Below are 23,119 nucleotides of genomic sequence, written 5' to 3' on the forward strand. Positions count from 1 at the left end.
TTCACAACTGATCTTGGATGAACTGTTGGGCGAAGTTCACAGCACAGAATCAGATAAGTTATTTGTTGTTTTAAGTCTGTACAAGAGAAAGGCTGCAGTAGTGAGTATAGTGGGTTCTTTCTTGATTATATGTTTTTGGAGATAAGTCTCTTGATTAAACTTAAAATATAAGCCATAGCGATTAATTTAACCTGGAGCAGTATTTGTCGAGGAATAAGACGGTGTTACTTTCTGGGTCTGTAGATTGTGAAGGATCAAAAATGGCCTTTGCAGTGATATGTACTTCTTGTCAGATGTGGGAGTTTAAAGAGAGTTTAAGGGTTACTGCAGATTATATCTGCCATAAATGCTGTTGGATGCGAATCTTATCAGATCGAGTGGATCGGTTGGAGAGACAGATAGAAGCGATGAGGAATTTGCAACAGCAACAGTATGTGATGGATGGCAGTTATAGCAAGGGGGGGAAGTCTCAGATACAGTCACATAGATGGGTTAACTCCAGGAAAGGTAAGAGAGGTAGGCAGCTAGTGCAGGAGTCTTTTATGGATATACCCATTTCAAACAGGTATGCTGTTTTGGAAAATGTAGGGGGTGATGGATTCTCAAGGGGATGTAGCACGAACAGCCAAGTTTCTGGTATTGAGACTGGTTCTAATGCAACGAGGGGTACGTCAGCTTCCAAGAGATCAATTGTGTTAGGGGATTCTGTAGTCTGAGGTACAGACAGACGTTTCTGTGGCCAGCAGAGAAAAAGCAGAATGGTGTGTTGTTTCCCTGGTGCCAGGATCAAGGATGCCTCCAAGAGGGTGCAGAATCTTCTCACGGGGGAGAGGGGCCAGCATGAGGTCATTGTTCACGTTGGAACCAACAACATAGGAAGGGAAAATGTTGAGATTCTGAAGGCAGATTACAGAGAGTTGGGCAGAAATTTAAAAAGGAGGTCCTCTAGAGTAGTAATATCTGGATTACTCCCAATGCTACGAGCTAGTGAGGCAGGAATAGGAGGATAGAGCAGATGAATGCATGGCTGAGGAGCTAGTGTATGGGAGAAGGATTCACATTTTTGGATCATTGGAATCTCTTTTGGGGTAGAAGTGACCTGTACAAGAAGGACGGATTGCACCTAAATTGGAAGAGGACTAATATACTGGCAGGGAAATTTGCTAGAACTGCTTGGGAGGATTTAAACTAGTAAGGGCGGTGGGTGGGACCCAGGGAGATAGTGAGGAAAGAGATCGATCTGAGACGGGTACAGCTGAGAACAGAAGTGAGTCAAACAGTCAGGGCAGGCAGGGACAAGGTAGGACTAATAAATTAAACTGCATTTATTTCAATGCAAGGGGCCTAACAGTGAAGGCAGATGAACTCAGGGCATGGTTAAGAACATGGGACTGGGATATCATAGCAATTACAGAAACATGGCTCAGGGATGGGCAGGATTGGCAGCTTAATGTTCCAGCATACAAATGCGACAGGAAGAATAGAAAGGGAGGCAAGAGAGGAGGGGGAGTGGCATTTTTGATAAGGGATAGCATTACAGCTGTGCTGAGGGAAGATATTCCCGGAAATACATCCAGGGAACTTATTTGGGTGGAACTGAGAAATAAGAAAGGGATGATCACCTTATTGGGATTGTATTATAGACCCCCCAGTAGTCAGAGGGAAATTGAGAAACAAACTTGTAAGGAGATCTCAGCTATCTGTAAGAATAATAGGGTAGTTACGGTAGGGGATTTTAACTTTCCAAACATTGACTGGACTGCCATAGTGTTAAAGGTTTAGATGGAGAGGAATTTCTTAAGTGTGTACAAGACAATCTGCTGATTCAGTATGTGGATGTACCTACGAGAGAAGGTGCAAAACTTGACCTACTCTTGGGAAATAAGGCAGGGCAGGTGTCTGAGGTGTCAGTGGGGGAGCACTTTGGCACCAGCGACCATAATTCTATTTGTTTTAAAATCGTGATGGAAAAGGATAGACCAGATCTAAACGTTGAAGTTCTAAATTGGAAAAAGGCCAATTTTGACAGTATTAGGCAAAAACTTTCAAAAGCTGATTGGAGGCAGATGTTCGCAGCTAAAGACACGGCTAGAAAATGGGAAGCCTTCAGAAATGAGAGAAGGATCCAGAGAAAGTATATTCCTGTCAGGGTGGTAGGTATAGGGAATGCTGGATGACTAAAGAAATTGAGGGTTTGGTTAAGAAAAAGAAGGAAGCATATGTCAGGTATAGACAGGATAGATTGAGTGAATCCATAGAAGACTATAAAGAAAGTTGGAGTATACTTAAGAGGGAAATCAGGAGGGCAAAACGGGGACATGAGATAGCTTTGGCAAATAGAATTAAGGAGAATCCAAAAGGTTTTTACAAATATATTAAGGATAAAAGGGCCCCTCAAAGATCAGCAAGACGGGCTGTGTGTGGAGCCACAGAAAATGGGGGAGATACTACATGAATATTTTGCATCAGTATTTACTGTGGATAAAGATATGGAAGATATAGACTGTAGGGAAATAGATGGTGACATCTTGCAAAATGTCCAGATTACAGAGGAGGAAGTGCTGGATGTCTTGAAACGGTTAAAGGTGGATAAATCCCCAGGACCTGATCAGGTGTACCCGAGAACTCTGTGGGAAGCTAGAGAAGTGATTGCTGGGCCTCTTGCTGAGATATTTGTATCATCGATAGTCACAGGTGAGATGCCGGAAGACTGGAGGTTGGCAAACAGGGTGCCACTGCTTAAGAAGGGCGGTAAAGACAAGCCAGGGAACTATAGACCGGTGACCCTGATCTCAGTGGTGGGCAAGTTGTTGGAGGGAATCCTGAGGGACAGGATGTACATGTATTTGGAAAGGCAAGGACTGATTAGCGATAGTCAACATGGCTTTGTGCATAGGAAATCATGTCTCACAAACTTGATTGAGTTTTTTTGAAGAAGTAACAAAGAAGATTGATGAGGGCAGGGCAGTAGATGTGATTTATATGGACTTCAGTAAGGCGTTCGACAAGGTTCCCCATGGGAGACTGATTAGCAAGGTCAGATATCATGGAATACAGGGAGAACTAGCCATTTGGATACAGAACTGACTCAAAGGTAGAAGACTGAGGGTGGTGGTGGAGGGTTGTTTTTCAGACTGGAGGCCTGTGACCAGTGGAGTGCCACAAGGATCAGTGCTGGGTCCTCTACTTTTTGTCATTTACATAAATGATTTGGATGCGAGCATAAGAGGTACAGTTAGTAAGTTTGCCGATGACACCAAAATTGGAGGTGTAGTGGACAGCGAACAGGGTTACCTCAGATTACAACAGGATCTGGGCCAATGGGCTGAGAAGTGGCAGATGGAGTTTAATTCGGATAAATGCGAGATGCTGCATTTTGGGAAAGCAAATCTTAGCAGGACTTATACATTTAATGGTAAGCTCCTAGGGAGTGTTGCTGAACAAAGAGACCTTGAAGTACAGGTTCATAGCTCCTTGAAAGTGGAGTCACAGGTAGATAGGATAGTGAAGAAGGCATTTGGTATGCTTTCCTTTATTGGTCAGAGTATTGAGTACAGGAGTTGGGAGGTCATGTTGCGGCTGTACAGGACATTGGTTAGGCCACTGTTGGAATATTGCGTGCAATTCTGGTCTCTTTCCTATCGGAAAGATGTTGTGAATCTTGAAAGGTTTACAAGGATGTTGCCAGGGTTGGAGGATTTTGAGCTACAGGAAGAGGCTGAACAGGCTGGGGCTGTTTTCCCTGGCGCGTTGGAGGCTGAGGGGTGACCTTATAGAGGTTTAAAAAATTATGAGGGGCATGGATAGGATAAATAGACCAAAGTCTTTTCCCTGGGGTCAGGGAGTCCAGAGCTAGAGGGCATAGGTTGAGGGTGAGAGGGGAAAGATATAAAAGAGACCTAAGGGGCAATTTTTTCACACAGGGTGGCACGTGTATGGAATGAGCTGCCAGAGGATGTGGTGGAGGCTGGTACAATTGCAACATATAAGGGGCATTTGGATGGGTATATGAATAGGAAGGGTTTGGAGGGGTATGGGCTGGGTGCTGGCAGGTGGGACTAGATAGGGTTGGGATATCTGTCGGCATGGACAGGTTGCACCGAAGGGTCTGTTTCCATGCTGTATATATCTATGACTCTAAAAGGGTAATTAATTTCCATTTTTGAGAGGAGGTGGTGCTGGATGTCTTAAAATGCATAATTCCGCAGGATCTGATCAGGTGTACCCTCAAACTCCGTGGGAAGCTAGGGAAGTGATTGCTGGGCCACTTGCTGAGATATTTGTATCGTCTATAGTCATGGGCGAGGTCCCGGAAGACTGGACGTTTTGCTAACGTGGTACCACTATTTAAGAAAGGTGGTAAGGAAATGCCAGGGACTGTAGACTGGTGAGCCTGACTTAGGTGATGGACAAGTTGTTGGAGGGAATCCTGAGGGAAAGGATTTACATGTAATTGGAAAGGCAAATGGTGATTAGGGATAGTCAACATGGCTTTATGTGTGGAAAATCATGTCCCACTAACTCAATTGAGTTTTTGATTAAATAATGAAGAGTATTAATGAGAGAAGATCGGTGGACATGATCTATATCGACTTCAGTCAGGCGTTCAATCAGGTTCTCCATGGGAGACTGGTTAGCAAGGTTAAATCATATGGAATACAGGGAGAACTAGCCATTTGGATACAGAACCAACTTGAATGTAGAAGACAGAGAGTGGTAGTGGAGGGCTAAATAGACTGGGCCTGATTTTCCTGGAGTGTCAGAGGCTGAGGGGTGACCTTGTGGGTGCATGGACGTGATCTATATGCAGTTTAAAATAGAAGCATTTTTTATCTAGCTGAAGAGAGTTGTCAGGCAGAATCCCTTTACTGTGTTTGCCCTGTTTAGTAATTATTCATCCAAATTCTGCCATTCAACCACAGAGCTGAAAATGTCATTTGGATTTCATTCACACTGGCAAACATGTAGCTCCACATGCCCACGACATTTCTCAGCCCCGGCGGTGTCTCTGATTTGCCAAAATGCTTGTCCACATCGAGAATTGGTTGAACGGATATTTGCTTTAGTTGCATGTTGCGAAGATTTAAATTTGCCACTAAATTTGTTCTCTAACTATTGACTCCCCTCCTGTTCGTTGTAACCTCTCTGTGGTAAATTAAACTATTCTCAGCTTTTAGCTGTGTTGGTCTGTCTTTCCCAAAGTGGTTCCATCACCAAAAACTCTGTACTCTTCATGTCACTTTATTCTGCTCTGCTTCAATTCCCTATCTCTCTAACATTTTCTGTTCCTACAAATCTCCAAGGTCTGTGCTCTCCTCACATTATGGCTTCTTGTGCATATAACTTAGTTTCTTCACTATTGGCAGCCATGCCTTTAACTGTACTTGCCCTTTCGTTCATTAGCAGAGGGATTGAATTCAAGAGTCGTGAGGTGATGTTGCAGCTGTACAGGACTTTGGTTAGGCCACATTTGGAGTACTGTGTGCAGTTCTGGTCGCCTCACTTTAGGAAAGATGTGGAAGCTTTGGAGAGGGTGCAGAGAAGATTTACCAGGATGTTGCCTGGAATGGAGAGTAGGTCGTACGAGGATAGGTTGAGAGTTCTCGGCCTTTTCTCGTTGGAACGGCGAAGGATGAGGGGTGACTTGATAGAGGTTTATAAGATGATCAGAGGAATAGATAGAGTAGACAGTCAGAAACTTTTTCCCCGGGTACAACAGAGTGTTACAAGGGGACATAAATTTAAGGTGAAGGGTGGAAGGTATAGGGGAGATGTCAGGGGTGGGTTCTTCACCCAGAGAGTGGTGGGGGCATGGAATGCGCTGCCCGTGGGAGTGGTAGAGTCAGATTCATTGGCGACCTTTAAGCGGCATTTGGATAGGTACATGGATGGGTGCTTAATCTAGGATAGAAGTTCGGCACAACATCGTGGGCCGAAGGGCCTGTTCTGTGCTGTATTGTTCTATGTTCTATGTTCTATGTTCTAGCTCTGAAATTCTGCTGTATAAGTCTCTCAACCTCTGTTTTCTCTTTTACAGCACTCACTAAATCTTGCTTCATTTGCTCTCATATCTTCTGAAGTAGCAGTATCAAATTTCATTTTATTATGTTCCTTAAACTGCATCAGGGCATTTGATGACCTTGAAGGTGCTAGATGCAAGTTTGTATTGAGTTGGTCTGTTCTTCAGTGTTAACTTTCCTGGATGTTTTGATTCTCATCTTCCATCTTCATTAACTGTGTCAATAGCATGTTTCTGTTCACCCTTGTCGCTGATGTGTGGGTTTGATATTATAGCACGTTTCACCAGCAGCAGGGAAATCCCAAATGGCCATAATAGTAAGATTACCTCACTGTGGCAGTCTGGACATTTTCCAACTTTCAGTAATCAATCCAGGACAGGTTTCTGAGGGCCAGTGGAAGCAGTGGGTGCTTTTGTATTTTATTGTCAGCCATTGACTGGCATCACATTAACTCTGAAACATTTTGCAAGGCTGGATTGAGGATTGGCAGCTGCCTGTCAACAAGCAGCAGCTGCTTAGACGCGGAAATCTACAGGCCAATGAGGGCCATCAATCAGAGGCCATCTTGAATTTTTCAGTCAACAGTTGGGCCTCTCACAATGGTGGAAACTTAGCAGTGTCTGGAGGTACTCCCTAGCAATAAACCAGGGACCCAGCATTCCAGGAGATCTTTGAGTCTCTTCACTAGCCTGCCTGGCCATGGTTGTGTCCATAGACCATTCACCATGTGCTGTGGTGGCCCAGAAGCTATGGCCATTTTTATGTTAAATGTGTGATTGTGAAACCTTCCCCCTCCCTTGCTTGGAGTGGGCAGGCTGAAGCATGCATGTGCTGGAGTTCTCCCATTGGTCCTCATACCTATAGATTCATATAGCATGGAAACATACCCTTCGATCCAACTCATTGATGCTGACCAAGTTTCCCAAACTAAATTAATCCCATTTGCCTACACTTAGACCATATCCTTCTAAACCTTTCCTATTCATATACTTATCCAAATGTCTCTTGTAAATACAGGTACAACATTTATCACTTCCTCTAACAATCATTATCTCACTTAGATGTCAAAAATTGTTATTGGGATGAGGTTCCGGAGGAACTCTATAACAAGAGCCTTCCTGCCTGTAGTCCTTTGTTGGATGATGAGTATTAACTCTGACCCCCTTATTGGCTAATCCAGGTAAAATCTATGTCAGGCAAATGCTACTGATACGTTCAGAGGGTCAGATCCCACAATTACTCTCAATGATGAGGTCCTGATCCAAAATGGAAAACTCCATCTCCAACTGAACACATTTGATTGTTTTTATTTCATATTAACTTGTTCCCTGAGAACTATAAAATTAATGAGGTACAAAGAAGGCTAACATTTTTTACGTTGACAGTTTGCAAACTTAGAAAACCTTAAAAATCTACTTTTACGTGTTCTTACATATTAGAAACGTCAGTAGGTATTATATATTTTCTAAATTCCTGTGTCTCAGTGCAAGTATTCACTTCCTTGGTTGGTCGCTGACTAATCAGCTTCTCAATTATTCATTTCTGACTATTTGTGGACATGTTAATGGTGCAAAATTCTTGTGTACTTTATCTTTTTTTGAGTTGCCATGATTGGAATTTACCATTTTTTTTGACGGTGAATATTGTTCTTGAAGTCTCCTTGCTTTCCAGTAAAGCTGCGTTGTTAATGTCAGTTCATCAATGTTCACTGGAAAACAGCAAACTTAAACGCAACTGAATTTTGACAACCCACAAGTCAAAGTATACAGCTCAACATTTGTGCTTAGTTGCTATGATCTTGATTCTGATGAGGTGGAGTTCATTTTTCTATTTGTGTTACTTGGATAGTGGCAAACTTAAGATCTGAATAATTTTTCCAATCAAGCCTCCATTCAATGACATGGTTTAGCAGGTAGCTCACCAACCAGGATGGGATCTGGAGAGGAGGAGATCTAGCAGGTCTTCTGGGAAACTGCCAACAGTGAAGCATTTGGAGGTGTTACTGGAAATCTGCCAAAATATAGGTTTTGCTCCTCCTTGTTGTGTAAACATTTCCCCACCCACAACCAAAATTTTAATGGTAATTTTCTAACCAGCCAAACCAGTAGTCCCTCTTTTGTTTTCTGATCTGCTTTACCATTGGAAGATCAAAATTACACCTGCATCAAAGTAAATTGTAGGATCCTAATTTTTATATTGTAACTAAGACACTAATGAGGACTTCAAGGTTTTTTCCAAAGCAAATGCTCATTGTTCGTTTTAAAGGATGAACTTCATCTCCTTCCATATGATGTATCTGGATCCCTTTTCTCTTCAGAAGGTAACTTAATTGTTTATGTACCATCCACTCAGGTTGACTTGCTTGAAAATATGTAATGTAAGAAATCAATGAAACATTCATTCAATATCCATCCTGGATTTGGTGTTAGCCCCCACAGATGACCCATTAATGGATAAGATTAGATTACTTACAGTGTGGAAACAGGCCCTTCGGCCCAACAAGTCCACACCGCCCCGCCGAAGCGCAACCCACTCATACCCCTAACCTAACCTAATAATAATTGCATCTCTAGTTGTTCCCCTCTTCACTCACTGCAGACAGGTCTCAAATAATAACTGTTGCTCTTAATGATGTTCTGATGAAGATATTTTCTGCATACAGTCACCTACAGTCATTTCAAGTTTGATACAGCTGTTGCAGATTTTTTTAAGCAGTGAAGATTATGATGAGGCTGTGATCTGGTCTATGTTGAATCTTCTTAAACATACATTTGTATTTGAACATGGGAACAGAAGTGGCCTATTTTACCCCTTTATATCTTTCCTATCAGTGAACTAAATCATGGTTGATTTGTATCTCATGTGCATTTACTTGTCTTTTCTCCACATTTCCCAGTCCTTTTATATGGTAAGAAATTTATTGATGGTGATCTTTCAGCATTTATGTGCATGAACACCAAATCAATTTCCATCTGCTGCATTTCCTTGTCTCACCATGTAAACAAAAAATTACCTAAGATTTCTCTTTAGTATATTTAAAGTCAATGATTTCACGTAACTCACATTGAATTCCATAGACTCTTACTAACTTATTTAATCCATCCAAGGTGTTTTAGAACTTGCTACTTTCAACTTCACCATTACGTCACCTGTAAATTTGGATAAACAACTTTATTTCTATAGCAATCTGAATGATTTGATTGAATTCATTTTGTGATTAGAACATGCATTTCTTAAAACTTTAACTTAATTACTTCAAAGTATTTTGGACAAGAAAAGAAACCTTTTTTGTTAACTTTAATTTTATGTTATGAATCTTTTGTTCACAACAGTAGAAAATTAACATCCATTCAATAACAAGTCGAAGTGATTAGAATTGTGCAAGGTACAGCAGGTAGATAAAATATTGATCCTAGCAACAAACATACTCTTGAGTTTGTGCTTACTGTTCTTATTATTGTAGGTAAATAACCACAAGCTACCTTTAATTTGACTACCTATTAAAAAAAAACTCTTCATCAAATACTGAAACAATTATTTAAACTTTATTGCATGTAGCAACCAAAATAAGACCCTTCAAGTAAATAAGTTAAACCTCCCAATTCAACTTGGCTATTATCCAATTAATGGTGGAATTTAGCTACTCGTCCAACCAACAATGTCTGTCTCTGATATCCAGGGTTTGATCCTTGTGCACTGTTGTTCTTTGAAGATCTGCAGATGAAGACTTCTCATGTTAAAATCACTTCTCATGTTCGCATCTTATACATTTTCTTGTCCTTAAGGTCTGTGGCATGATTTTATTGATGACCCTTTAGAGTCTTCATCCATAATTTTTGGAGCCCTTGAGTTTGCAGCTTGCTTTCTTATTAGAAGTAACTCTTCTGTTCCTTGTTACATTTGGCCATAACTGTCTGTGTGAAGACCCAGCCTGTCTTGCCGTAAACTCCTTAAATTCTTTAGCATTTGGCCTTGTTTGGCTTTGGCATAAGGCAGCCAGTTATTAAGTATGTGTCAAACCGTTTGGTTCATGTCGCCTTGATGACTCTTTTTCCCAGACGTGACTAAGTGCTGTATTCCTGTATAAATTTGTCCTTGTCCCTAATAGTCCAGGCAGAATTATTGCTGCTGCTTTCAGTCTATGAACAGTTATTAAAGTTCTGAACTTTACATTTTCACTTTCTAATACAGTTAAACTTTATTTGTTATTTTACTGCATTGTACTGGTGGTTTCCTAAATTCATGTACTGAAATTCTTGAATACAGAGTCTCATACCTTGACATTTTAGTTTTCTTTATGCTTTAAAAAAACTTAAATACATTTATGATTTTTCCATTCCAGCTGTCTGTGAACTCATTTTTCTCCTTCTCTTTAAATAATTTACTTGATTTACTTTGAATTCATTGTGTTGAATTACATTTCCTAGTTCATCCACTAGCTAAGTGAATAATTTTATTCATTCTAATTATCTTGTAATTTCAGTCTTGCCCAATGACCAATGTTCATGATGTGTATTGGGATCTGAGAAATTTTGCTTTGTCGCAGAATGGTGGCAGCAAGAGACCAGCTGCTTTAGTTGCTTTTAGTAGCTAGCAATGGGCTGCAAGTAATTAATATGCTGTCTACCCTGTGTGACCTGGTGGTTTCTTTGTATGAAACAGCAAAGGTTTAGGTGACAATTTTTATTGGAGCCTTAGTTTTATAGACAAGCATTGGGTAAAAAAGCAAGGATGATATCATCGGTTATTTCCAGCTGGCATATTGAGTCCAATTTGAACACCAAACTTTAAGAGAGATACTGTGACTTTGGAAAGGGTCCAAAGGAGATTTACCAGAAAGAATACAAGAGACATAGGACTTAGAACATATAGGACATTACAGCGCAGTAAGGCCCTTTGGCCCTCAATTTTGCGCCAACCTGTGGAACCAATCTGAAGCTTATCTATGCTACACTATTCCAGTTTCATCCATATGTTTATCCATTTAAATGCCCTTAAAGTTGGCAAGTCTACTATTGTTGCAAGTAGGATATTCCTCGCTCCTCGTATTCTCTGAGTAAAGAAATTACCTCTGTCAATATCTGCCCTATATCTACCATCCCTTGATTTAAAGCCATTTCCCCTTGTGCTAGCCAACACCGTCTGAGGACAAAGGCTCTCGCTGTCCACCCTATCTAACCCTCTGATTTTCTTTAATGTCTCAATGAAGTCACCTCTCGACCTCCTCCTTTCTAATGAAAATAGCCTCAAGTCCCTCAGCCTTTCCTCATAAGACCTTCCCTCCATACCAGGCAACATCCTAGTAAATCTCCACTGAACCCTTTCCAAAGCTTCCACATCCTCCCATTATGCGGTGACCAGAACTGTATGCAATACTCCCAAGTGTGGCCGCACCAGAGTTTCATACAGGTGCAGCATGACATTGTGGCTCTGAAACTCAGTCTCTCTACCAATAAAAGCTAATACATTGTATTCCTTCTTAACAACTCTATCAACCTGGGTGGCAACTTTCAGAGATCTATGGATATGGACACCGAGATTTGTTTGCTCTTCGACACTACCAAGAATCTTACCATTAGCCCAAGCTCCACATTTATCGCTGGAAATTCTGATTCCAGCCTCATCAGAAATTAAAATGTATCTGTAATGAACACAGTTTTCCCTAGTTCGGGGTACTGGGAGAAGTCATGGCAATCCTTTTTTGCAGGAGTGTGCTGAGTCCACAATTTAAACACCCAGCGGTACAGACAGACCCTGACATTTGCTGTGAAAGGCTAAGTATGTAAGTGAGGTGGGGGGGTGGGGGGGGGGGGGGGGGTGGTGGGGAAGGTGGAGGTTAGGTGGAATTGGTTCAGGAGCTAGAGTGTCACATGGGAGGGTAGAGTTAGCCATGCTAGGGTTGTGGAGTTAGTGGCTGGGGGTTTTGGGGCTAGTAGGAGGGTTTCAGAAAATGTCAGGGTTGGTGGAAAGGAATATTGGGCACGTATCAGCCCAAACTGATTATTCAAATGGTATTGGGTTGGGGTCCTCATTGTCTAACATTTCGTGGGCAACTGTTAACTGTACAGAATTACAACATTCAAAAGTTCCAACTTTAGTGGATCCTTTAGAACGGTTCTAGATAATGGTCTCCCATCAGAGTCTTCAATTCCCTCGGTGATTTCTACAGAGTCTGCTATGTCCTGGTTTCCACAGGGTCCTGACATGCAACTCCTGTCTGTGCTGTTCCAACAAGTTCCTGGGTGCTAGAATTGTTCCTTTCTTACGAACGTGATTCAGAAAAGTATTTATATTTTTACTGTAATTCCCTAGTTGCACAATTCACTGCAATCTGCTGCAGTAGGTACCCTATGTAGCAGATATTTGACCCTTTTGAATGATTGGATCTAGCCCAGTTGAAGAGACCCTGTCCTAAACATATACAGGTTCACTTCCCAGGCAAAGTCACTGGGCATAGATATCACGTGGGGACCCTTAGGATTTCACCTGCAAGCCCTGAGTACAATTCTGTGTCCCACTGTGCAGCCCACAGTGAGCCCCACAATTGCTCCTTCCCTGGTTTTATATTTCCCATTGGGGAAACATTGAGGCCTGGATATTCTACAGAAGCCGAGCTGTAGGGCTGGGCCATGAATCTCGTGACGCTGTGGCTGGACCACTGACCTTACAATGGGAGATGACCCTCGAGCTGAGGACTCAGCAACAGCCAATAAGATTTCAACCTGGAGCACGGCTGCTTAAAGAGAACAGAGAGGAAATCACATCTAATTGTTCATATGTTGAGAGCAATGGGGATAGAAATTGAAATGCTCACGTATGCACACGGACAGGTTGGGTTTCAGTGACTGCAATGGTGCCAGTTTTCTTCTCCCACTTGAACTGAACTGACTGCTCCAAAATAGAATCTCCTGTAGACTCCACTTACTTTGTGAGATTGGAGCAAATGAAATTACTCCCTTTACAGAAGAAAAAGTTTAAGGAGACATTTAATGGAGTGTTTAAAATCCTGAAAGGTTTTAATAGAATAAAAAAAACTGCGCTGAATGGCAGAGGGTTGATAATCAGTAGTAATGAAAACAGTGCTGCAAGTACTTAGCATGTCGTCTGTGGGGAGGGAAACTCTATATTTCAGGTTTGTGACTTCACATCAAAAGTTCATTAACCTTGTGTTTCTTTTTTTCCAAAATGGCTGCTTTACTTGTTAAAAGTTTCCAGCATTTTTTGATTTTATTTCAGATTTCCAGCATCTGCATTATTTTGGGAATATACTTATGACACATTTATGCTACATATTCTGGGATGTTGGGGTTGGTTATGATTCTCAGGATACACACTCCTCTACCATCTACACACTACCATCTACACACTACCATCTAATCTGAGTCTACATTCCGAAAACTTTTGATTCGTTGATGGGATTTATATATGTATACACTTTATCGTTAAAATATATCAAAACATGAAATTTTCTGTGGCCTTCATAGCATGTCAAACTTTCCATCCAGTATAGTTTAGCCAAATATTATTTTTAGAATAGCAAGCAATATCCAGGTTCAAAATAAAAATAGTCCAACTCATTTCTAGTATTAAAGTATTGTCAAAAGAAACAAACATTTCCATGGATAGTTTAGAATAGTCATAATCATTGCTTTTGATCAAGGTTGATGAATTGTGCAAGGACTGTATGCAAGTAATGAAAGGATTGGACTTGTGTGTTGGCGTGCTGAAACAAAAGTATGAACAACTAGCAAAGTCTAGGTTTGATTTCCTCACACATGTTTCTGTTATGTTGCAGTAGGAAAGCCCATGGACATTGAGAATAGGGAAATTAAAATAAAGGAAGTTGTTGGCCTCAGTCAGGCATTTCCAAATGACTGGATGAAAAACAGCCTGGCAGAGGTTTGAGTCCCTGCTCTTTTGACAGCCTGTCTGTAGTTTTGATTGCTAATGTTATGTTACCATAAAGAGAATAAAACAGGAGGGTGGAAATACAATGGGTAAGAAATTTCAAACCAAAAAAGAATTCTAAGTGGCCTTTGACTTTGCTAAAAATTCTATCCTTTTCTTAGGTTCTGACAAATGGACAACAGCAGAACGGAAACTATTCAACAAAGCTTTGAGTATACATAACAAGGACTTCTTCTTGGTTCAGAAAATGGTAAGAGAACTTTTCCAGAGACCGTCCCATGCTGTATTTAACAAGAATATATTGTGGTTTAACACTTAAGAATCAATTACAAAAATAGCTTCCAGCCAAAAGTGCTAAAGTGGGATATTTTGTGATGCATGTTGTTATTTGGACTGATTTTTTTTCCCTGCATACTTCAACTTTCTCTTGTTGCCATAGACGGCAGGAGATGTGATCTGATAATAGTACAATTAGGGCATTGAGGTATCTGAAATATTTAGTGAGCAGCAGGGCTATCTGTGGATCACCTGAAACAAAATGATTTCAGGACTGAGAAACATGCTAGAATAGCTGAGGAGGAAGAAGAATTAGAATAAAATTAGTAGAAAAAAAAGATAGGATTTAGTGAGAGGAAAAGGAAGGAAAAAATGATCTATTGAAATCTCTAACACTTGATTTTGTGCAGTTTTGGAACAATATATTGGCCTTAAAGAGAGTGCAGTACAGATTTTCTAGATACCTGGACTCCAAGGTATACATTAGCAGAAGAAATTATATAAACCAGGGTTGTATTCCCCAGAATTTAGAATTATAAAGCGTGATTCAAGCTTTGAAGATATTAAAGGGAACAGTTAGGTGTTAGGGAAAGTATTTGCCACGGTTAAGGAGTCCAGGACTGGGGATTGCAGCCTCTCCTTTCAGAAATGAGTCTTCAGCAGTTCTACATGTGAAACATGGTGGAAATTAGATCACTCTGTAGGTCAGTTGTTTATTTAAGTAAGACTTTTTTTAATCAAATATATTTTTGGGGTATTTGGCTAGGCAAGTACATGATATTTAGCCATGGATCAGTCACAATCTCATTGAATGCAGGTTCAAAAAGTGAAATGATCTACTCATGTTCCTACGCTTTTATTCAGTTTGAGATTGAATTGTTTCAATTGTTCACCCAGAAAGATTGATTGGACATTGCACCAAGAAATATCTCACTAAAAAAGGTGCTAGTGTTGTTAAGTTTCAGTCGTGCCCTCCTTCAGCAAGTTTAATGAGCAATTTTGTGCAAATCCAGTGAATTCAGGGAAAAACGACTTTGCATTTGCAAAGCAATGAGCAAAACGGTGTGAAGCAATTAGCAAATTCTGGAGACCTGGGCCTCTTAACCTTTGAACTTAAGTGTTTGGTGCATTGATAAGCACAGCATGTGCTGTTAATTTTGGCAGTAATATTTCATTTCTTGTATTTCATTGTTTAAAAATTGGACTTACTGCTAGTCAAATATCCTGTGATGTTCACGATATTGATATTTTATGGTGCATAAAGAAATAACTCATTGTTCATTCTCGTTCTGCAAGTAATTGTGGATAGATTGGAAGTAAGATATTATAATAGTTGGCTTTTTTAAAGTCAATCTCTTGGTAACTTTTTCTTTTCTTACATTTTTGTTTTAAGACTAAATGTGTTCTGGCTAAATCTTATATTTATGAGAGATGTTCGAGTGCTGTCACTCCCCTGTTGTCACTGAAAATGGACACTGCGCCCAGAGAAATTGCTTGACTGCATCACTGGTGATGAATTTATTTTTAAACCTCAGCTATCTTCTGGAGCACAAATTGGAGATGCACATTCATGGTGGGAGAGATAAGAGTTTAACCTGACTCCATTTCAAGAAAAGTTCAAGTGGCAGCCCACAACTCTGGACTGATTTGACTTTTATCATGAGCTGTTTACATAATGGTCTCTTGCTTTTTTAATAGCAAACTTACAACATATCTTTGAGTATTTACTCCAAGTTTTATAGTATTTGGGTAACTGTTATCCTACATTTTATTTCACAGGATCACACATCAGCTGCTTAGTGCTTCAGTTTGTTGTATGACTATTCCTTAAACATTTGCTGTATTAATGGTCATTAGCACCAAATGATGTTGCTTCAGAGACATAACTCTATTTGGAGATGGGAGTTGGTTAGTTCAGTTGGTTGAACAGCTGGTTTGCAATGCAGCATAACACTAACAGTGCAAGTTTAATTCTTGGACTGGCTGAGATTACCATGAAAGAGCTCCCTTTCAATCTTACCCTTCACCTTGGCATGATGACTGTCAGGTTAAACTGCCACCAGTCATCTCTCTGGGCTGCGCGCTCAGTAGAGACAAAGGTCCAGTAGGACTATGGCAACTTTTGCCTTATCTTTAAGTTTAAAGAACTGACAATATAATAGGAATAATTTTCTCAGCAACCATCAGCTGGGGCAGAATTCACATCTCTGTTCTTGTTCTCGGACAAAACTAAGTCCCAGAAATATGCATTTCGTTAGTCTGATGTAAGTTTCTCTTGTTTAATTTTTCCTCTTCTCTACTTGTGATCTTCTTTCCGACCTGACTCATGTCAGATACTTCAATTAGTAGGGCGAGTGAGACAAGTTATATGCTAGTGGTTAGGACAAGGGAAAGGTAAAGAAATGATTACAAACTGGTGGAGAGTCGAATATCCTGTAGGGCTAGGTGAAGAACTGTGTCATGGATGCTTGAACAAGATTGGAGACTTGCTTTCTTCCTCTTGGGAAAAAAAGTTAATTCCTCTATTGAAATTGATGTTTGAAAATCATTTGGGTGGGGAAATTGAGGAAGGAGATGCAAAGATGAGCAGGATGAGCAAAGATATAGCAAAAGAACAAACCTCCTTAAAGGAATTTCAGAAAAACATGAACTCATGAATTCAAATCTGATGAAACTGGAGAGGTATCAGGCACTAAATAAATGATAGAGAATTGATGATGATAGGGATAAATGAATTTGTTATAGGCTCACATTGTGATGAAAAATGCACATTGTATTTAGAATTAACAAAAGATGAAGTTAATTTTATCAGTGATCATGTCATCTAGATGTCAAAAAGGCTACTGATTTTGCCAGCTACAAGTGTGGTGGCTTTAGAGTATCAAAGCTGTTTTTCATAAGTAATGTATATATGAGCTTGATAACCTACATGTCAAAGGATGTTACAAACTTATTGAAACCGGGTTAAAAACCAAGCATCACAGCCAAATTGCCTTATTAACGTTTCAAATTGCAGAAGTTTCACATGGATATATGCCACAGACAGATGCTGATGGATGAATGTGGGTCAGACTCGAAGTGAAAGTAACTAGTACTATAAGCCAGCTGCTTGAAAAGAAACCACAAAACATCTGGTTCAGAATGAATAAATGCTGTTGGAGTGTTAGCAGGCAAACATGGTCAATCATTTCTTTGCTGGCATATATGAAACTGTTAACTGTGAACTATCCAACCATTTTGAATTAGATTGGTGTAAGTATGGGTACATATTAAGGAATTTTCTCAACCATCATTTTGGGCATCACTGGCTGGGCCAGCATTTAGTTAACTTTGAGAAGGTAGTGGTGGTGGTGAGCTACCTTCTTGAATAACCGTAATTATCTTTGCTGGAGGTGATGTATTTTGTTGTCCTAAAAATATAATTGACCTCCTTTCAATTCCTGTTGTTTTCTTTACTGCATGCAAAACCAAATATTGTTGCAACTTCTTGAAAAAGATGTCTTAAAATCAAACCGATAAATTGTCTTTAGACCCATGGAAGCTCCAGATTTTTGCTTGACGTTAATATAACAAGTATGATCATAATCTTTGTAAGATTTTCAGCCAGAAGCAAAAGTAGTATTGTGTCTGTCACGGCATGGAGACAAAAAGCCAAATCACATCAGCCTCTTGATTTTTATGTTCATGACACAATAAAATGAAAATACTCACTATCCTCAAAATTGACCCTAATGGTTCCTAGCCAGTTATCAAGCTAAAGAGGGTTCAGAAGAGATTTACCAGGATGTTGCTGGGTGTGGAAAGTTAGACTGGATAGGCTGGGACATTTTTCACTGAAGCGTATGAAGTTGAGAGACCCTCTGTTACAAGTTGATAAAATAATGAGAAAGTGGTAGTTGTCTTTTCCCTAGGATGGGGATTTCAAGACTAGGGGGCACATTTTTAAGTTGAGCGGAGAGAGATTTAAAAAGACATGAAGCAAAATTATTTTTTACACAGAGGGTGGTCCACATGTAAAATGAACTTCCCGAGAAAGTGGTGGATGCGGGTACAAGTAGAATGTTTAAAATACATTTGGACAGATACATGAATAGGAAAGGTTTGGAGGGATATGGGCCAGGAGCAGGTAGGGTGGGATTAGTTCAGTTTGGAATTATGTTTGGCATGGACTGGTTGGACTGAAGGGTCTTTTTCTGTGTTCTGTGACTCTGACTCGAGAACCAGTACTAGACTCTTTGAATAATCAATACTGTACATGAGGTTTACAGCTTAAACAAAAGACTTAACAATTTATGAACAATACAGTGGTTTCAGCAGACACTTCATCTGACAAAGGAGCAGTGCTCCAAAAACTTGTGATTTCAGATAAACCTGTAGGACTATAACCTGGTGTCATGTGACTTCTGAATTTCTCCACCCCAGACCAACTGGCACTTCCACAGCATAACTTTCACAGAGCAAGGTTAAACCATAAGGTCACCTAATAAAACCTAATCTTCCTTTGGTTCTAGCTCCACTCTCAAACAAAGACACAGTTAAGGGATAAATCAGAAGGGAAACATAAATGAAATATAACTGGGCAGTTCGCTTAAGCGGACTCCACGATCCGTAGCATTACTGGCACACAGGATTATGTCTTGCTTGGTTTCTGACAATCCCGATGCATGTAGGTGGCTCCGAGGAGTATTCATTTAATTCTTATAATGGAAATTCTATTCCCCCGACCTTTTAATAAGTTGATAATGAGAAGACAGCCAGGGAGGAATCAAATCTTCAACCTGTACAGTTGGTTCTGCTGTAACATGCGTTTCTCCAACATAATTTGGATATAACACGATTGAAGAATTCAGACTTCTATTTGTGAATTTTTCTTATGTGCGTTGACTATAACGCGATTCTGGTCCCATTGGTTTAAATGGTGCTGCTATTTCGCGATTTTCTTTTAAGATGGGATCACATGGGAAAGGAACTATTGCATTATGTCAGAACAGACTGTCGATTCAGAAGACACAATCCTTATGATTTAAACACAGTTCAAAAACCAGCCTCTCCCTGCCAGACTAAGCATCTCCTCACAAGGTCCTGGTTAATATTCAACGTCTGGCACCTGCTTGACCATAAGGCCTCTCCAAAGCTGAAGTGTCTACAGCGTACTTTCTTTTTAAAACAAGAAATACCAGCAATTAACCTTCAGGTCTGGCTTTAAAAACAAAAAAAAGTTTATTTTTCTTTTATAAACACAAGCTGCTGCTCACAATCCCAAGGTCGCCTTTTAGGTCTCAACTCACAATTCACAGCTCCAAATTAAAAATAAGAAAAAGAATAAAATAATATAGTGGAAAATATATGACGGTTCTAATATGTTTAAACATCTTATGAATAAAGAAAAATATCATGCATATAAGCATGGCGAGTCGAAGGATACTTATTCCCCCATTCCTTTGAATTCCTTATTGTCAGTTGGATCCAGGCAAGTTGATTGAAATTGAGGAATCACAAACTTGCTCTTTCCACTATATATGTTACAGCTGTTACTTGTAAAGTTTGGGCAATTCATTTTTTAACGAACAATTTTAACCTAAAAAATATTAATTATGCCATAGACAATAACATGTTTTCATTTTATTCAATAAATTTTATTTCCTGTCTCTTTAGGTTACCAATCCCTATTAAGTGATTATCAGAAGGCAGGAAATCATTTCCAGATAATATGACTGCTTTCTTTTTCTCCTTTTTGTTTTAAAAGAAACATAATTCTACCTAGCAACCATGACAAAACTTCCAGAATCTGATTAATTTTATATTTGCATGCTGCCTCACACAGCACTTGGTGCAGCAGACATTGGTGCTGGGTTCTCTCTCGGCTTCATTTTGTAAAGGCAGAATACCTCACAAACTAAAAGTTTTGGGATTTGATTCTTCCATAAAGTCATCTGATCTGGATAGCAGTCAGGTTCATAAGTTGTCTTGGGTAAGGAAGACTGATTTTGACCATATTCTCTGCAGGTTTAATCGCCAAGTTTCTGTCCTGTTCTGGGTCAATCTTAGATCTGACCTAAATAAAGTTAAGACAACCTACTGGTACATCAATTAGTGTTTTGCTCAAATATTCCAGACCATCCGGTATATTGCACTTGTTTTGAGCATTTGTAATTTAAATATTGTCGGCAACATCAATCCTTTGAGATTAGAGCAACGAATAGTGCGTTGAAATCTTTAAAAACTGGGCTCAGTTTTAAGAAATGAAGTCCAAACACTTTGGCTTAACAGAGCTTTTCTGTTCTGCACAGAATTAAGGGGCCATATGTATAAACTAATGGCAACAAAATAGGAAAAGCAGACTGTATCCTTTAACTTAAGGACTGATAATAAAATGAAATGGTTGCCAAGATGATGAAACAAGAAAGAAATAGGCTCTTTTCAACAAATAGAATTCAGGACTATTACAAATGCACAAAGAAAAAATGTACAGATGGTTGTGGGGTGGGGACTGGATTTGAGATATATGAAGGTCTTCTGATTGAAATTGTTATTCCATCTTTATTTTTCCAAAGGTGGGAATACCACATCAGTATTTTACTTTAAGGTGGAACTGTAAAACATAAGGTCTTTTCATCAAACGTGTCAGCTATGAGCAACATTTATAGTGTTTACATTTGAAATGAATGTGACCATCATTTCTGGTGCCCATATATTCAGTGAGATTTGCTTTGCTGTGCCATTTGGGTTTTGTTTGAAGCAGTTGCAAATTTGAAAGTGAATATTTCCTTCTGAGTACAGTTTGTCAGGCAGATTTGTGAAAGCTGCATTATAACTCTGAGCAAAGGCACTTTAATACAGAAGTAGTCATGTCGAGGTTGTCTTGGGTGATTTCTTTTGCTTGGAGCACAAGGTATGGCTTTCAGCCCAAGTGACTGCCAGGTTCCCTGGTTTACTTTTCTGAAAATAGTTTCTTCATGATCAAATGACACTGTAAGCATATATAGCAACGATATTTTAATTAGATTCAAATATTTTTACAAATGTTTTCAAATCTGATTGCACTCTGCAAACTGAAAATTGTCAGTACAAATTATTTTCCCTTCAGTTGTTCATTTCTCCCATCTTAAGAGCTGTTTCAATTCTCACCTTTTTACCTTATGTTCTTTTGTTAGGATAAAAATGTTAATTTGATCTAATATTTTCATCTTTGGAAATTAGTTTGATGCTAAAGACCTTGATTCCAGGGCACAGCTCTTCTTTTGTTATTCATATTTTCTCCAGATGCATCTTGTATTTCTTGCCCATGATGATTCCCTTTGGTCTTAACAACATGAAACCTTTCGCCATTTAATCTGTGCAATCCTCTGCTGTTATCATAAACTTTTGTTCTTCCTCCTATTCTCCATAACTGGCTAACCCACCCTGCACCCCTTTATCACTTGCTCAAAACCAGATCTGGTTAAAGATCAATGAAATGTTCAGTCTGATTTTCTCTTGCAAATGTTACCAGATGTGTCTTTTGATTTTTGAGCATTCTTTATTTTTGTTTCAGATTTACATATATTGAAATATATTATGCCTTTACATTAATTTATATAATGCGTTTAAATACTATAAGGCACTTCAGAGAATTAGAAGGATGTAATGTAAAAATGACAAGTGGTTATAGAACAACAACTGTTCAGTTACAGCAATGTGCTATTGTGGGTCTATTTCTTTAGCAAAAATGAATGGGTCAGAAAAAAAATCTGAGGATGCAGTGTGCTTATTAGTCTCAAAATTTCTTCATAATCTAATAGGATCTAGCGGTCCAAATGGAACTAGGGAATAGATGATGGTTTTATGTTGGTTAATGGATGATTGGATAAAAAACAGTATAAATATGGAGAAACAAGCAATCAGTGAGTTGTATGTTTAGGCTGGAATTAAAGCAAGTAGAAAAGTAAATGTCTGGACTTTGTCTAACCAATTCTTAACCTCTGGTCTCTATCATTCTACTCTAAAAAGATATTTAACATCTATCTGGAAGAAAATCTTAGAATGGTTAAACAAATACTTTAAAAAGTTAATATAAACTTTTGTTAAGCATATTTGTGTGAATATGGAATTGGGACTGTAACATTGGTCTATCAACTTTATAATTTAATACAGATCAAATCAAAGACTGTGGCACAATGTGTTGAATATTACTATACTTGGAAAAAGGTCTTGCGATTAGGTCGAAAACACAGGACCCGTCTTGCAGAAATGGAGGCAGAGAGAATGGTAAGTAGAAATCTGAATATGAAGGAGTCAGTGAAGACATGTTATTAGATTTTAAAACAGGTGGTCAACTGTTTATTTTCAAGGTGAGCATTTATTACTTGATCAATATATATTAGTTAATCGTGGTAGATGAGTTTAAGTCAGGTGCAGGCAAATACCATGACATTGAAAATCGAAAACATAAATAGAAAATGCTGGAAATGGTGAACACGCCATCTGACCTATGGACTGTTTCCAGTATTTTTGTTTAAATTGCTGAGAATTTATAGTCAGTCTATTCTTGAATAATGGTAGTCCTCTGTGGTTAATACTGCTAAGAGGCTGGTGAAACTTTGATTGATGTTGATTTGGAATCGTGTATCTGAAGAAATGATTTAAGATGTGTAAATTACCTAAGGCAGTATGTTTAAACAGTCCTATTAATTTAATCCATTCATTAAGGAAGATTAATTGAATTGATGAGTTGTTGAAGACATCCAGAGCTTGTGTCAGCCTCAATTATAAAGTTGACTTTACATGTATATTTGAGTTTTCTTTTATGACTCTCTTTTCCTTTGAAGTTCATCAAATTTGTTTTTACACAAGGACATAACAATTGGTGCAGATTCTAGCACCATTACTGCCAGTTATATTATGGTCAAGGAGAAGTGTGTTCGTTTCAGTGGGAG

The 23,119-nt window shown here is 39.2% G+C and overlaps 1 protein-coding gene across 14 annotated transcripts in view; it reads left to right on the plus strand.

The window, feature by feature from the left end:
- The window catches only part of LOC140482942 (transcriptional-regulating factor 1-like), a 280,570-nt gene that overhangs the window by 233,637 nt on the left and 23,814 nt on the right, over positions 1-23,119 (plus strand). For all 14 annotated transcript variants that reach the window (XM_072580708.1, XM_072580716.1, XM_072580712.1 and 11 more), the window contains 2 exons: positions 14,090-14,178; positions 22,338-22,451. In XM_072580708.1, coding sequence (XP_072436809.1) covers positions 14,090-14,178; positions 22,338-22,451 — 203 coding nt within the window. The remainder of the gene's footprint in view (positions 1-14,089; positions 14,179-22,337; positions 22,452-23,119) is intronic.

This window comes from Chiloscyllium punctatum, chromosome 11 (genome assembly GCF_047496795.1).
Source record: "Chiloscyllium punctatum isolate Juve2018m chromosome 11, sChiPun1.3, whole genome shotgun sequence".
In the NCBI taxonomy this organism is placed as follows: Eukaryota; Metazoa; Chordata; class Chondrichthyes; order Orectolobiformes; family Hemiscylliidae; genus Chiloscyllium; species Chiloscyllium punctatum.